Raw genomic sequence first — 18,214 nt, 5'->3', positions numbered from 1 at the left:
TATACTGTGAATTGTTTTCCTTTGTGACTAAAACTAAGTGCAAACTATTCAAGAGACTAATGACTAAAACTAAAATAGAAATTTGCTGCCAAAAACAACACTGACACACACACACCACACACACACACACACACACACACACACACACACACACACACACACACACACACACACACACACACACACACACACACACACACACACACACACACACACACACACACACACACACACACACACACACACACACACACACACACACACACACACACACACCACACACACACACACTCTTACCACGTCATGATGTGGAGGGAAGTCAAAGGTGTATTCTTTGCCGTAGCTGGTTGTATTTGTAGTTCTCGTTCCTCGGAGTGTCGTAGGCCCCGTAGTAGTCATAGCCCGCAATCTGACAGGGGGAATGGGAAATAGTAAATAAACATTACAGGGAAAAAGATTTTTAAATATATTATATAATATTACATTATTATAACATGTTGACCTAATTTGGGGATATATTTTTTTGTTTTTTGTTAACCCATTCAGGATGTTTTAAATGTTTGTTGTTGTTTTTTTGTTGTGGCTTTCACCTTTTATTTTATAATTGTTATGGAGGGACAGACGGTACAGGCTGACAGGGAATGGGGGGAGAGAGATGGCTACGAGCTTGTAGATCTGCTATTTTTGGAGAAAGAAAATGGTGAAAATGTGGTGCTCTACCCTTCGTTTCACAAACAGGGGAAGCAGGCCTGGCACTATATGGCCAGACGATATACGGCTATGTGGGAGTCAGTGCTTATGATGGAACCAGTCAGTCCAGTGTGTGTGTGTGTGTGTGTGTGTGTGTGTGTGTGTGTGTGTGTGTGTGTGTGTGTGTGTGTGTGTGTGTGTGAGTGTCTTACAGGAGCAGGTGCCTCTTTGTTGAACCAGCCCGGTCTCTCCCAGCCATGTCTCTCCTGGAACACACAGCCCTGCTCTGTCAGCACCTACAACCAGAGAGAGAGAGAGATAGAGAGAGGTTTACTGTCAGCACCTACAACCAGAGAGAGAGAGAGAGAGGTTTACTGTCAGCACCTACAACCAGAGAGAGAGAGAGAGAGAGAGAGAGAGAGAGGTTTACTGTCAGCAGGGGCGGCCTTAGGAATCTGGAGGCCCGTTTCAAGACCAAATATGAGGCCCCCATATACCTATGACATAATTCTTTTGTTGATACAGCCGTATATTGATACGAATAGTTTGACTGTTCAATATCACACGCAGCCATTACTCTAGACAATTAGCAACAACACCTTTCCTCATCCTGTCGTCCCTTCACAATTAAAGTGTCTCCCCTTTACCTCCCAATGCTGCACATTTGACCATGTTATTTACATAAAATAGGTGTAACTTTACTAACTTAACATTAACATTGTGGGAGAGAGCAAGGCAGTGAGTGAGCGAGAGAGAGAGAGAGAGAGAGAGAGAGGGCCAAGAGTGGCGGCGGTTGACTGAGGGGACTTCAGTGCACTGCACACTCCACGGTGTGGAGTGTGCTAATTTGTCCCCTATATTCAAAGTCTGATTTCCATTGATTGTTGGCTGTGTTTAGCATGTATATGGCTGTGGAATTTTGGTACAAAATCAAAACAACTTGTCTAATATTTTGGCATGTTTAAACCTCCAGGAAAATCCGTGTTGAGGTTCTTAATCCACTGTTTTTCATTAAAACGTCTTTATCCTGTGAGCCATGAAATGTTGAACAATCCTTGTAATTGTCTTTTTTGCATTGTTAATATTGTATTTGTGTTGTCTCAGCCTTGCAGCTATTGTTTTACTCGTTTCTCCGACATATTGCAAGCCATTTTTCACATGTGATTAAATAAACACAGTTGCTGGTGCTGGCTGTTATCTGTTGTTTAATCTCCAACATGCGTTTTGTAGTTCTAGTGTAATCTCCGACATGCGTTTTGTAGTTCTATTTTTAACTATTTGTTTGGGTTTTAAGTATTCTGGTCTCTGGCGTGCTGGTGTGTTGAATCCTTTTAGCTTGCTGTGTACCAGATAGTCTTTAAGATTTTAGTTTTTTCTGTAGGCCGATATCATCTTTTATTTTATTTTATTTTTTTAAGTTTCGCGAATACCGACTCCACGGTTCAGCCAAAACTGCCATTTTATGGCAGAAGGAGAAGGAAAAAAATAACTAACAATAACAATAAAGGACCAAGTCCTTTCAGGACTGCTTGGTCCTTTAAATAAAAAAAGATCATAGAAATAAATATACAATAAAGAGAGTTCCACCGTGTTCAGTTTGGAACATACAGACACAGGTTTGTGTTTCCACCGCATTGTGTTGGACGGAACAATTGTCATTGTTTGATGCCTAGCTGAATGGTTAGAGAGCCTGTCTGGAGAGAAGGAGTCTCCTGAGGTTTGAATCTCAGTAAGTGATGCTGAGAGGTGGCTCACCATCAGGTGTGTCCCAACTGATGGATCAACATCTCAATCTCATCCCACCAGGTGAGACGAGATGGTGATCCATCATTTCTTGATCTTTCTGCTGTTCCTGCCAGTTCCCACCTGATGTTGTGTGGGAGTTCTGATTGGTCCAGAGCATACTGAATAACTTCTAGCTTACATAACGTCTTAAGACAAGGACTCAAGTCTAAGATGAACAGCTCATCAGAGATAGTTTTATCTCCTTTGTATCCTCCAAAGAGGAAGATACGATCTCCCACAATGCAACAGCACATACCATACATTGGACATGGTCCTTTCCTCTTGGGCTCAACCTTCTTCCAGGAGAAGGTCTCTGGACTGAATTTCCACAAATCATTTAAGTTCCGGTAATAGTTGTAGCCACCAAATATGTACAGCTCTCCATTGTAGATAAATGCTGAATGACACCAGCGTCCTTCTGGTAGAAGTTGTGCAGAAGGTGTGTCCAGCCAGGCGTTTGTCTCTATGTCAAACACTCTGATTTGGCAGACCCCCCGGTACCTCCAGCCAAATACAAACATCTTTGTCCTGACGATGGTGGTAGAGTGATCGTGTGAATCAGGAGGTGGAGTTCCTCTGGTGTTAATTAAAGTCCAGACCATTGTGCTGGTGTCCAACTTGTACATGTCATTAGTGTATCTATTCAGCTTGGTTTGTCCTCCATGGATAAACATGACCTTCTCCAACACACAGGCTGAGTGGTAGCTCCTCTCCTCTGGAACAGTCCCAGAAACCCTGGGTTGGAACCATCTGTGGGAGTCAACATCAAATGCATAAAGCCCATTGCAGTAAGGATAGCCTCCCCAGATGTAGACTGTATCTTCCACCAACACAGCTGTGTGGCCCCAGCGCTTGGATGGAACCTCAAGGTGACCGTCTCCTCTTCCTGGTTCCACTGGAGGTAACTTCTTCCAGCATAAAGACACTGTGTTGAAGACATGGACATCAATCTGTTCCTGCATGTTGTTGAAGGTTATTCCATCATAGCAGCCTCCAAAGGAATACAGTTTGTTCCTCACTGCTACAGCAGCATGACAGGCTCGCTTTGGTCCTCCTGCTTTGGAAACGGTCCAAGACAACATCTGTCTGTCTGTCTGTCTGTCTATATCGCACTCAGGTGTGCATCATCTTATATCTTCTGGTGTGAAATCACACGCGACACAAACTGTTGCCATGCACGCCTTAACGACGCCAATTAGTGCAGCTGTTCTTCATCTGCACCCTTTGAACTCTATTGCTATATTTATTACTTCATAGCGGCTACCTTGGGGTCTATGGGTCTATGGGTCTATGGATCTATGGATCTATGGGTCTTCCACACGCTACAGTGTTCCCTAACACTGAGCTGTGTTGTACTTTGAGGCTGTGTGTGTGTGTGTGTGTGTGTGTGTGTGTGTGTGTGTGTGTGTGTGTGTGTGTGTGTGTGCATGAGCGCGTGCGTGGAATGTGCTCAAGCTGACTGGCTGAGCACGGAATGTGATGTATGGTGATAACAGTGCCGCTCAAGTCACGCGGGTGTGATATTTTTCTCCATATCGCTGTGTGAGAGACAGTCCACTGAGCATCTCAAAGTGAGGCTAAATGACAAGCATTTTGCATTCTGGCTCTTTGAGGGGAGCTAGCGCCCCCTATGGCCAGCTTGGTGTGTTTGTGTGTTCTCAGCGGCGGCCTTAGGAATCTGGAGGCCCGTTTCAAGACCAAATATGAGGCCCCCATATACCTATGACATAATTATTTTGTTGAGGCCCCTGTGAGGGTGGAGACCCCCCCTGAGGGTGGAGGCCCCCCCTGAGGGTGGAGAGAGAGAGAGAGAGGTTCACTGTCAGCACCTACAACCAGAGAGAGAGAGAGAGAGAGAGAGAGGTTTACTGTCAGCACCTACATCCAGAGAGATAGAGAGAGAGAGAGAGAGAGAGAGAGAGAGAGAGGTTTACTGTCAGACTGTAGACTGTTAATCCATTAGGAAGACACTAAGAAATATCTCCAACCAAAAACAGTTAGTTAGTTACTGTGACACTTTAAACTAGCAATATAAAAACACACCCGAGAACAAGAATAGATCAATATTTACAAAACCAACTAGAATTAATTGAAGAGTTTCTGGGATCAAATACATTCTGGGAACACTGGAAATTATTTACAGAGAAACATAAAACAATGAACAATCCATTCAAAATGGTGATACATGGAAAACACATTTTGGAGATCTTTATAGAAAACCATAAAGGACTATCAGACCCAACTGGATTTCCCAATCACTGAATTAGAATTGGAAGACAAACTAAAGGTTCTGCAGAACAAATAAGCATGTGGGACTAGGGGTGGGTCCCGAAACTCGGGACCAAGTATGTACCGAACCGAACGTGCCTGGGTACCGGGTACCCATTACAATAATTCAATTTCGGTTCTCTCTATCGGTTCTCACAGACACGCGGTCACACGCTATTTATTTATTTTCTACCCTTTTAATAGAAGCGCAGGGAACAGAGCTGATCTACAAGCCTACACCGCGTTGCATCAGCGACGCGTTGTGGGCTTGTGGCTTGCAGAGGCGGGGCTATTTCTCTGCATGGAGTTGTCGAGGAGTGTAGAGACAGAGAGACGCGCGGTGCAGAGAAGCATTGAAGCAACATCATTATTAAAGTTTCTTAAACGTAATTTTCAAGTGAAGTTTATGGGAGGCAACTTTTAAGAGAGGGGACAGGAGTCTTGTGCTCTGCTGCCTGAGTTGCCTCACTGCATGATCATGCATGTGCGCTGCACAGCATTGAATCAACATCAACCCACCTCGGATGCGTGTGTGTGTGTGTGTGTGTGTCTGTGTGTGTGATCACGGCGTAGGGTCCAGACTCCAGAGGCTCAATTAGTTTAGACTCTAAATTAATTAAACTAAACTCTAATTAACTTTAGAGCTTGCAGTCGAACTGTCGAAGAGAGGTGGCGAAAAAACAAGAAAAAAAACAAATGATAGCCTACTCTGGCAGCATGCACATTTCTGCAAGCCGCCTTTGTTTTCAATGATCCCACCATTCGCACGTCGGCAAAGCCGTTCTCACCTATCGGCTGGAGATGCTAATTTGAGATGCTAATTTGTGTGTATGTGTGTGTGTGTGTTGCTCTCAGATCTCAGACATGCTTTTATTTGTCATTGTCAGTAGTTAGTAGTAAGAGACGTAGCCTACAACACTATTGCCCTGGGTAAATACAGAATAGATATATTATATTTAAAATAATCACTATATTATCCACAAATGGCTCAATAAAGGAGAGGATGTTACACTATTCATTGTACATTATATATATACTCAAATTGACATTGAGCTTTTTTGTTAAATAAACATTTGACCTCTTATTTAAGTTATTTTATACCATTTTGGAACCGAAATAGGGAACCGTTAAGAACCGGAATCGATAAGCAGAACCGGAATCGGTACCGGTCTCGAAAAAATCCTAACGATACCCATCCCTATGTGGGACTGATGGCATCTTAAACGAGATGATACAATATACCAATAGAAAATGTAAATTGGCCATTCTAAAGGTAAGGTATTCAACTTGGTTTGTGTGGGACATCAAGACAAGGCAAAAAGGGCTTTTCATGCCATCAAGCGTTCAATTCAAATCCAAATTCCAATTAGGACATGGCTCAAAATATTTAAATCAGTTATAGAATCCTTTGCATTGTATGGCAGTGCGGTATGGGGTCCCTTATTACAATGTGATTAGGCAAAATGGGACAAAAACCCAGTTGAGATCCTGCATGCAGAGTTCTGCAAAACTATTATCCGGGTACAAAGAAAATGCCCAAACTCTGCATGCAGGGCTGAATTAGGCCAATATCCTTTACTTCTAAATATACAGAAAATATCTATTAAATTCTGGAGCCATATTAAAAAGAGTGACCCTGCCTGTTACCATTATAAAGCCCTTGCCTGCCAAGAGTTGAACATCCAAAGGAGCCCCCTCAGTCAGCTGGTTCTGAAACCAGCTGACCTCTCACCTTCTGACATCACAAACCCCAGCCAGCCTCAGTGCAGCTACACTATCACTCAGAAGATTAGACCTAACCAAATTATAACTAAAGAAATAGATAAATACATCACATATTGGAACGAACTCACACAATCACAACACAAACTAGAAACATATTTTGGCCCTAAACAGACAGTATACTGTGGCAGACTATACCTAACCACAGTAACCGATAAAAACCTGAGAAAGACTTTGACAATGTACAGACTGAGCGATCATAGTCTGGCAATTAGAGAAGGGCAGACACAGACAGACCTGGCTGCCCAGAGAGGAGAGACTGTGCTGTCACTGTGATGACGGAGCTATAACTTCTTAACACAATGTAAAAACTACACAAATATTAGAGAGGAGTTCTTCCCAAAATTTGAAAACAAATTTCCCAGAATTCCGAAGTATGACAGAAAGGGAGAAATTTCAAATTACCACTCCTTCTGGCGGAACAGAAAGAATGGGCAGCAAGATATTTGGACGGTCGGGAACCCCTTTTGGTGTTACGTTATACTTTAGCTATTGAAAAATAGCAGATCTACAAGCTTGTAGTGCGGCACTGAGTGCCACGCTACGAGCTTGTAGATCTGCAAAAAATATATATATCGTGAAATTGTGGCACAAATCTTTGAATATAATTATTTCAGTCCATGCTTTTAGACAAACACATTTATTCCGTATTGCGCACCTGCTTTTTTCACCTTCGTAACATTGCCAAACTAAGATCAGTTGTTTCACACCCGGAGTTAGAAACTATTATCCATGCATTTGTGTCATCATCACGTCTTGATTATTGTAATTCTCTGTTTACCTGTCTGTCTAAAACCGCATTAGATCGCCTACAACTGGTTCAGAATACAGGCCGACCAGGTCCAGGAGATCCTGTCATATAACACCCGTCCTTGCCTCCCTACACTGGCTCCCAGTTACTTACAGAATACATTTTAAGACTCTAGTTATTACACAGCGAGCCCTCCATGGCCAGGCACCTCCTTATCTCTCTGACCTGCTCCAGCCGTATGTGTGCACAGAAGGTCACTGAGATCCACATCACAGGCTTTGCTGGTTGTTCCTCAGACAAAACGAATAACCAAAGGCGATGGAGCCTTTGCAGGTTTTGCCCCCTATATAGGCTATGGAATGAGCTCCCACTCCACCTTAAGAACTGTGGATTCTGTGGACATTTTCAAAGGACTGTTGAAACCTTTTTAAACAGGCCTCTCCATAGCCTGGTTAAATGTTGATTGCTTTATTTTTACTCTACTTTTTCTATTTTGTCTTACTTTATTAGTGATTTAGTAGTTCTTGACTTGTTTTATTGACTATTGACTTGTTTTAATGTTATTGTTGTTAAAGCACATTGTGACTGTAATTGTCTGTGCAAGGTGCTCTATAAATAAACTTTACTTACTTACTTACTGTCGGGTAAGGTAGGGACAACGCCATGTTTCTGCTCTGCCTACTGTCGGGTACGGTAGAGGGACAACACCATGTTTCTGCTCTGCCTACTGTCGGGTACGGTAGAGGGACAACACCATGTTTCTGCTCTGCCTACTGTCGGGTACGGTAGAGGGACAACACCATGTTTCTGCTCTGCCTACTGTCGGGTACGGTAGAGGGACAATGCCATGTTTCTGCTCTGCCTACTGTGGGGGTACGGTAGAGGGACAACGCCATGTTTCTGCTCTGCCTACTGTGGGGGTACGGTAGAGGGACAACGCCATGTTTCTGCTCTGCCTACTGTCGGGTACAGTAGAGGGACAACGCCATGTTTCTGCTCTGCCTACTGTCGGGTACAGTAGAGGGACAATGCCATGTTTCTGCTCTGCCTACTGTCGGGTACAGTAGAGGGACAACGCCATGTTTCTGCTCTGCCTACTGTCGGGTACAGTAGAGGGACAACGCCATGTTTCTGCTCTGCCTACTGTCGGGTACAGTAGAGGGACAACGCCATGTTTCTGCTCTGCCTACTGTCGGGTACAGTAGAGGGACAACGCCATGTTTCTGCTCTGCCTACTGTCGGGTACAGTAGAGGGACAACGCCATGTTTCTGCTCTGCCTACTGTCGGGTACAGTAGAGGGACAATGCCATGTTTCTGCTCTGCCTACTGTGGGGGTACGGTAGAGGGACAACGCCATGTTTCTGCTCTGCCTACTGTGGGGGTACGGTAGAGAACAGCGCCATGTTTCTGCTCTGCCTACTGTCGAGGTACGGTAGGGACAACGCCATGTTTCTGCTCTGCCTACTGTCGGGTAAGGCAGGGACAACGCCATGTTTCTGCTCTGTCTACTGTGGGGTACAGTAGAGGGACAACGCCATGTTTCTGCTCTGTCTACTGTGGGGTACAGTAGAGGGACAACGCCATGTTTCTGCTCTGCCTACTGTCGGGGGACGGTAGAGGGACAACGCCATGTTTCTGCTCTGCCTACTGTCGGGTACAGTAGAGGGACAACGCCATGTTTCTGCTCTGCCTACTGTCGGGTACAGTAGAGGGACAACGCCATGTTTCTGCTCTGCCTACTGTCGGGTACGGTAGAGGGACAACGCCATGTTTCTGCTCTGCCTACTGTCGGGTACGGTAGACAACACCATGTTTCTGTTCTGCCAACTGTGGGGTACGGTAGAGGGTCAACGCCATGTTTCTGCTCTGCCTACTGTCGGGTACGGTAGAGGGACAACGCCATGTTTCTGCTCTGCCTACTGTGGGGTACGGTAGAGGGACAACACCATGTTTCTGCTCTGCCTACTGTCGGGTACGGTAGACAACACCATGTTTCTGCTCTGCCTACTGTGGGGGTACGGTAGAGGGACAACACCATGTTTCTGCTCTGCCTACTGTCGGGTACGGTAGAGGGTCAACGCCATGTTTCTGCTCTGCCTACTGTCGAGGTAAGGCAGGGACAACACCATGTTTCTGCTCCTTGCTAGCACTACAGTCTCCTGCCAAAGCCTCCCACACCGATCTATAATTACATCCGGCCCCTAAAAACGATCACATCCTCTCGCTCGCCTAAAAGTAGACCAGTCTCATTATTTTGTACACGGCAAAAAAAAGGCTTCTCTGGCATCCGTCAAACACCTGACACAATCTGTTGTTTCTGCTGCTGCTGCTGCTGTTGACGTTGTTGTTGTTGTGGTATATTATATATATATATATATATATATATATATATATATATATATGTGGTATACATAGCGGCCATCGCAAATATCTTGGAACACAAAGCTATAATTTTCACAAATAATAAATAGATTTCAAACCCCCCCCATCCCTCCCGTATAGCCCATGCAGTATACACCCCCATAAACACACGTTGCTCTTGGGCTGGTTGCTAGGCTGAGTCTAATCACTGAGTGATTAGCAGGGCTACAGTGGGCTGGTCGACGGACCCTTGTGTTTGCGAGGAGGAATGATGTGCATTCCACCGGTGGCTATATAGCCTCTCTCAAAGCCACAGAGAGAGAGAGAGAGAGAGTAGTCATTTGTGTCTCCTTCGTAATGACACAATGCACTATAACTATACAAGGGAGCTGGTTTACAGAGATGGCGCCGTAATTACACAGAAAGCATCATAATAACTGGCCTTGTATTGGTTGCCATGCCAATAAAAGGGGGCCTTTTTTATCAGACCGAGATACGAGAAGGAGAAAAAAATACTGTGATGCGTGCAAATATTCAGTCTTTGTTGTGAGAGGTAGTTATTCAAGTGCATGATTGTGTGTTGTGTTGGATGATGTAACTGCAACACGAGCTCCCATTTAAACCCATTTAGACCTGGGAACGATTCTACAAAATGTCTTCTAAATCCGGACTGTTTTCTTGAAAAACCTCAGAGCTTGTAGTTCTGCTATTTTTGAAAAAAATTGAAAATGTGGCACAAGTCTTTGAATATATATTCTTACAGAGCGAACGTTTTTAAACTCAAATCTTTGCTTCTGGGGTGGGGGGTTCCTGGAACAACCTATTTTCAGATGGGGGTCCTTGACATGAAAATGTTTGAGAACCACTGACATAGAAACATGGGTTTCTTTTTCTGAAAACGGTCAGGATTTTAGAAGGACATTTGCATAGAATCGTCCTCGGGTTAAAGATGAAACCGTCATCGTGGGCTGACTAGAATGGATCATACCGGGAGTTCCGGCGAGACACACCGACTGGGACAATGCATGTTAATTTGACAGTGATGCATCCAGAAACCACCCTGCGCGTTATATACCGTTGACTTTTAAATCATGGTGGAAGACGCTTTGCGGTTAAACGAAGCATGGTGGGATTAGGAAATGACCACAAAGTGGGTCATTAAGGCGTCGAATAAAAAAGGCACGTCAAGATCCATTAGTTGAATAAAAAGGCATGTCATCAAGGGCCATTAGTGGAGTGTCAGAGAGAGGGAAGGAGAGTGGAATGACGCGCCGGTGTGTGGGCAAGAACGTCAAGGCCAAATGGCCCATTTAGAGCCATCTTGGCAGGGATCACAGTCTGAACACGTTCAGAACCACCCTTCTTTTGGTGTTTTTTAAAGCATTACGTTATATAGCTGAAGAATCGCGAAAACGTGGAGCAAATCTTTTGAATATTATTCTTTCAGAGCGGAAGTTTTTAACTAAAATCTTTGCTTCTGGGAGGTCAGGTCGTCCCTGGAATAACATACTTTTCAGATGGGGGGGGGGGGGGTCGGAGGCCAATTACATATCATTTTTGGGGTTCCTTGACCTGAAATCTACTGATATAGCAACATATAGGTATTTCAGAAAACTGTCAGGATTCAGAAGACGTTTTCAATTATTTATTTCAACGTCAGGCCTAAATGGGATAAATGACCCAGCTGAGAGATGCTAGGTTCCCTGCAGCTCTGAAGCAGCTCTTTAGCCTCTAGATTTAGCAGAAAGACGAACACAGGGGTGGGTTGGTTGGTTGGAGGAGGGGGAGGTATGGTGGGGAGTTTGACTGATTGATTGAAAATTGCATTTCCCAGTATGCAGAATGGGTACAACTCCAACAAAAGAACAGGTCAATACAAAACACTGCTACATAAAAGGAAAACCCACACCCACACACAGTGTGAGTCGAGGGGGCGCTCTCATCATCGTACGTCATCATGGCGCAACATTTGCTCAGACATCCATCCATCCATCTTCAACCACTTATCCGTAGTCGGGTCGCGGGGGGCAACAGCTCCACCAGAGAGCTCCAGACTTCCCTCTCCATGCAGAGCAACATTAGTGACTTCCTCCTGGGGGATCCCGAGACGTTTCCAAGGCCAGTGAGTCGATGTGTTTCCTCCCAACTGCGCCTCAGTCTTTCCCCCGGGGGGGTCTCCTCCCAGAGGGACGTGCCTTGAGGACCTCCCTATAGGGAGACGCCCCGAGAGGCATCCTAACCAGATGCCCCGAACCACCTCAGCTGACTCCTTTCCATGGCGAAGGAGCAGCGGTTCTACTCCGAGTCTCTCTCGTGTGACTGAACTTCTTTTGGGGATCTTTTGGTGTTTTAAGCATTAGGTTACACTTTGGCTATTGAAAAACAGCAGATCTACAAGCTCATAACTTGAACTTGTAGATCTGCTATTTTTGAAAAATCTTGAAAATGGGTCGCAAATCTTTGAATATATAGTCCAATATATATATATATATATATATATATATATAAATATATATATATTGACAACAATCAAAACAAGGATAAACATCTTAGGAGATTTAAAAAAGATGGAGAGCCCTCTTGGCAGCAAAGGGTTGGGCATGAAATGGGCCCTGAATTACAGGGTAAACGCAAGTGGAAGAGTTTGTCACAGAATTACTTTGTCCCCCTAACAGGCTGCCCCAGGCATAATATTATAGTACAATTGGTAGGCAGGTAAAAAAAAAAAAGAAACGGCCAAAGCATTTCCGGGGGTTCCCACCCAGCCCAAAAAAACGTTGCTGTACGATGACCGTGTGTAGTCCCATTCTGACCTGAGATCAGATTCATACGAGGTTTCCACTGGACACACACTGGTCTGATTAACCCATTCTGACCTGAGATCAGATTCTAAAAATGTCAGTCGTTCTTCGATTTTTCAAAAATAGCAGACCTACAAGCTCTACAAGCTATGAGCTTGTAGATCTGCTATTTTTCAATAGCTAAAGCACGACATGATGCTGACACCAAAATGGGTTCCCGTTCAGAATGGGTTAATGTCTAGCATTACATAACTTTGTAATGGAATCCGAGCTGTGTCATTTAATTTACCTGGTGGAAAGGGTCCTTCCTCATGTTGTTTTATTTACCTGGTGGAAAGGGTCCTTCCTCATGTTATTTACCTGGTGGAAAGGGTCCTTCCTCATGTTTATTTACCTGGTGGAAAGGGTCCTTCCTCATGTTTATTTACCTGGTGGAAAGGGTCCTTCCTCATGTTTATTTACCTGGTGGAAAGGGTCCTTCCTCATGTTATTTACCTGGTGGAAAGGGTCCTTCCTCATGTTTATTTACCTGGTGGAAAGGGTCCTTCCTCATGTTTATTTACCTGGTGGAAAGGGTCCTTCCTCATGTTTATTTACCTGGTGGAAAGGGTCCTTCCTCATGTTTATTTACCTGGTGGAAAGGGTCCTTCCTCATGTTTATTTACCTGGTGGAAAGGGTCCTTCCTCATGTTATTTACCTGGTGGAAAGGGTCCTTCCTCATGTTTATTTACCTGGTGGAAAGGGTCCTTCCTCATGTTTATTTACCTGGTGGAAAGGGTCCTTCCTCATGTTATTTACCTGGTGGAAAGGGTCCTTCCTCATGTTATTTACCTGGTGGAAAGGGTCCTTCCTCATGTTATTTACCTGGTGGAAAGGGTCCTTCCTCATGTTATTTACCTGGTGGAAAGGGTCCTTCCTCATGTTTATTTACCTGGTGGAAAGGGTCCTTCCTCATGTTATTTACCTGGTGGAAAGGGTCCTTCCTCATGTTGCGGCTGGCCAGCGGCTCGTCGTAGGGGAAGACGACGGAGTAGTTTTTGGCGTACGACTCGTGGCTCCGTTCTCTGATCCAGAGGCTGTTGGCCGTCAGGGAGTTATGGAACCGCCTGAGACAGCAGAGGGAAGAACAAATGGGAAACTTTTAGTTTAATTAAACCCCATGTTGGGCCGAGAACTCCTTTTGGTGTTTTAACTAAGCATTATGTTATACTTTAGCTAATTGAAAAATAGCAGATCTACAAGCTCATAGCTTGTAGGTCTGCTATTTTTGAAAAAATCGTGAAAATGCGGCACAAATCTTTGAATATATATTCTTTCAGAGCAGAGAGTTTTTTTTTTTTTTTTACGTCAGGCCTAAATGGGTTGAACCCCATTTGGACCCGAGACCACATTCTAAAATATGTCTTCGAAATATAAAAACCCATGTTTCTATGTCAGTGGTTCTCTAAACTATTTCATTTCAATTAGGACCCCCAGAACTATATGTAACGGGCCCCCCCAGAAGCAAAGATTTGAGTTAAAAACGTTCGCTCTGAAAGGATATATTATATATTCAAAGATTTGAGTTAAAAAACGTTCGCTCTGAAAGGATATATATATTCAAAGATTTGAGTTAAAAACGTTCGCTCTGAAAGGATATATATATTCAAAGATTTGAGTTAAATACGTTCGCTCTGAAAGGATATATATATTCAAAGATTTGAGTTAAAAACGTTCGCTCTGAAAGGATATATATATTCAAAGATTTGAGTTAAAAACGTTCGCTCTGAAAGGATATACAGTATATATTCAAAGATTTGAGCTAAAAATGTTCGCTCTGAAAGGATATATATATTCAAAGATTTGAGCTAAAAACGTTCGCTCTGAAAGGATATATATATTCAAAGATTTACGCAGAGTTTTCACGATTTTTCAAAAATAGCAGATCTACAAGCTCGTAGCGTGGCACTCGGTGTCACTTGAAAACACCAGAGCCAGCCCTACAGGCCAGAAGGTGGCGCCAGTGCCACCCAAATCAGCGAAAATAAGCATAGGAGACGCATCAGAAGTGATTAGTCAGTGGCCAGTGTTGTTTTTGGCAGAACATTTCTATTTTAGTTTAATCATAGTCTTTGGAATGAAACTTCATTTCGTTTTAGTCATATTTTAGTCACCTAGAATGTTTTGGTGTTAGGCTAGTTTTAGTCGACTAAATCCGCAGTTAATTTAGTCGACTAAAATGTGTTTTGGCGGGCCTTGATGGCGTCGTAATGACTGATTTTACACTTGCTGAAAATAGCAGATCTACCAGCTCGAGCTTGTAAATCTGCTATTTCCAGCATGCAACCAAGTGTAAAAAATAAACGTATACTGGATCTCTTGTCCACTAGTCCCTTCCTAACATTTTAGTCTAGTTTTTATTTGTTGAAGAAATTGTCAGTATATTTCGTCTTAGTTCCAGTCATCATAGCTTAGTTTTCATTTAGTTTTCGTCAGTGAAAAAAGGTAGTCGACTTAGTTTTAGTCGACGACACTGTGTGTGTGTGTGTGTGTGTGTGTGTGTCGAGTAGCGTATGTACCTGATGTCATATCCATACATATCCTTTTCTGGGCGGCCGTGTATAATCCAGTGGGCCAGTTCTCTACCGCAACCTCCACCCAACATCATTCCTGCAAATGTTGTGCGCACACACACACACACACACACACACACACACACACACACACACACACACACACACACACACACACACACACACACACACACACACACACACACACACACACACACACACACACACACACACACACACACACACACACACACACACACACACACACACACAGAGATAAATAAGAACTCACACATATGTACAAGGCAAGCTCACACTTGTACGTCGTGCCACGCTGCAAGCTTGTAAATCTGCTATTTTTGGAAATCTTTAACAAATTGTGGGGCGGGAACCCCTTTTGGTGTTTTAAGCATTATGTTATACTTTAGCTATTGAAAAATAGCTAAAGAGCTTGTAGGTCTGCTATTTTTTTTTTTTATCATAAAAATGTGGCACAAATCTTGATATATATTCTTTCAGAGTGAGTGTTTTTAACTCAAATCTTTGTTTCTGGGGGGGGTCCCTGGAACACAGTCATTGATCAAATTAAGAAATCTAGAAGAGGGGGTGATTTAGACACTAAACTCCTCCAAACTGAATCTAGATGGATTTTTTATTTAAAGTCTGTCAATCCAGGTGGCTTAAATGAAGATCTCTCCCTCCAGTGCTACCTATAAAGTAAAAAGTTATATTCAAAAAGTGATTATATAAGTCTGTCAACATGTGATGTATGTAATATTCTTGTTTCCTATATAACTGTGATTTTGTATATCCTTTTTGTAATGTCCACGCCCACAATCAGGTGATGTCACCAATTAGTAATTCTCAGCACCTGAGCTGTATTGTTTGAGTTGTTTAAAAGTATGTTCTTTGTCTGTGAAAAACCATAGCACTGACGAAGGTCTGAGGACCGAAACGTTTGCTTTTTAATTGCACCATGAGCACAGAGCACCATGAGCACAGCATGATAAAATAAAAGAAAATATATTTTTCTAAGTCTCAGTCTAAGGAGTTTTACTTCTTTTTCTATACGGTGAGCGAGTCTTTTCCAGTCAAAGTTTTCCTTATATTTTTGAGACCACCGCTACCGTAGTTAAGTTTGAAGAGAGAAAAAAAGGACGAAGAAAGGCGCAACAGTTTCCTCAGTGCTTCGGGGGTCCCTGGAACAACATATTTTCAGATGGGGGGTCGGCGGTCAATTACATATAATTTTGGGGGTCTTTGACGTGGAAATGTTTGAGAACCACTGACAACATACAGTAGGGACCCCCGGGGCCACCAGTTGCCCATGTATGGTCTGAAACAGGTGGGGGGGGGTTTGAACCTCACCAGCTCCACCCAATAGGATCTCCAACAGTTGGTTTATAATCACTCTTAACAGACCATTCCATTCCATTAATCAAAGAATGCTGATCAAACACTGCTGGACTAATGAGCTGTATTTTCCTAGTTGCTGCTGATGACATAATTTGTGCCTATACACACGCGCGTGTGTGTGTGTGTGTGTACCGCGCAGCCACGCATTTCATGGAGGACAGGCATCAACATGCAGCAACATGAGTGGTGGCGTCCTTTGCATTCATCTTTCACCCTTCCTTCCCCGACGCCATCCCTCCAAAACCACCACCAAATAGCAGATCTACAAGCTCCCTCTCTCATCACTTCAGTCTGGAGCGTGTACTGGTATAGCTGTCGCTCTGGGGCGGCCCCCGACGGGGCGGGCAGACGAACAGACAGACGGACGGACGAGATGGAAACGAAGGGGTGGTGGGTGGTGAGGGAGGGAGGGAGGGATGATGGAGCTCCCCCCCCGAGACATCATTGAGACGGCCAGCAGCAGCAGGGGAGGGCCGGTGACACTGATAAATGTCAGCCAAGATATTCGCCACACCGGTGATGTATGGTCGCCCCTATCATCCCCCCCCTCCTCCTCTCCCATGCACTCAGTCATGTCATCCCCCTGATATCCGTTACCGTCTTTCACTCACTTCTCACTCGGGGCTCGATAAGTCTCTTTCCGTCATTATTATTTAGGTTTTAGGTGGTGGCAGATGCTTTGTTCCTCTATATACCAGTCTCTTTCGTTATCTATCTATAGCCCATTCTGACCCGAGATCAGATTCTAAAAGAAATTCTTCTGCATCCTGACAGTTTTCCCGAAAAAGCCATGTTTCTGTGTCAGTGGTTCTTCGATTTGTTTTTTCAAAAATAGCAGACCTACAAGCTCGTAGCGCGCCACTCAGTGGCGCGCTATGAGCTTGTAGATCTGCTATTTTTCAATAGCTAAAGCATAACATGATGCTAACACCAAAAGGGGTTCCGCCCGAAATGGGCTATAGTATCAACGCCTATAGCTGGGGCTCCTTTAGCCATATAGTCTCTTGAATTGTTTCCATTTAGTTTTAGTCACATTTTAGTCCCCCGGAATGTTTTAGTGTTCAGTCTAGTTTTAGCCGACTAAATATCATGAGATTTTAGTCGACTACATCTACAGTTGATTTAGTCGACTAAAATGTATTTTGGCGGGCCTTGGTGCCCATGTCGTAATGGCAGATTTTGCACTTGCTGAAAATAGCCGATCGTCTATTTTTCAGCATGCAAACCAAGTGTAAAATGACTTTTTTTTTAAAATGGCTATAAAGTATAACAGAATTGCTCAAAACACCAAAATGGGTTAATGTGTTTAATTTGCCATTTTTTTTTAATAATTTAAAAAGAAAGAGCGGATTTGTCGCGGACCTGGTGACGAGGCCGTCGCGTTATGACGACGAAACCGGGAAATCAAGCCATGCATGCTCTGTCTGGGGCTACTATAGGGGCTTCTGGGAAAATGAGTTCAATGCAAGTGAACGGGGGGGTGTTTGTTTGGACTACAACATGCTGTGCAGGCAGCGTTTGATTTCCGTGAATCAAAGCTGCAAATACTGCTTTAGCTGTTGAAAAACAGCAGATCTACAAGCTCATAGCGCGCCACCGAGTGGCGCGCTAAGAGCTTGTAGGTCTGCTATTTTTTTTTTTTAATCGAAGAGCCACTGACACACAGAAACATGGCTTTTTCAGAAAACTGTCAGGATGTAGAAGACATTTTTTTAAGAATCTGATCTCAGGTCAGAATGGGGTAAAATACCACCAGTTTTGCCTTCATAGAGAGAACCCTTGTGCAGTATACCCACTCTTGTCATC

At 43.8% G+C, this 18,214-nt stretch overlaps 1 protein-coding gene across 1 annotated transcript in view; it reads right to left on the bottom strand.

The window, feature by feature from the left end:
- Positions 1–18,214, bottom strand: part of sardh (sarcosine dehydrogenase) — a 64,748-nt gene that overhangs the window by 22,570 nt on the left and 23,964 nt on the right. Inside the window, 5 exon segments of the mRNA XM_083793905.1 lie at positions 298–340; positions 342–409; positions 903–986; positions 13,405–13,546; positions 14,999–15,089. Coding sequence (XP_083650031.1) covers positions 298–340; positions 342–409; positions 903–986; positions 13,405–13,546; positions 14,999–15,089 — 428 coding nt within the window.

This window comes from Protomyctophum parallelum, assembly GCF_964188405.1.
Source record: "Protomyctophum parallelum genome assembly, chromosome: 21".
Taxonomy (NCBI): domain Eukaryota; kingdom Metazoa; phylum Chordata; class Actinopteri; order Myctophiformes; family Myctophidae; genus Protomyctophum; species Protomyctophum parallelum.
Note: the sequence above shows the minus strand (reverse complement) of the source record. Positions and strands in the feature narration are given on the sequence as shown.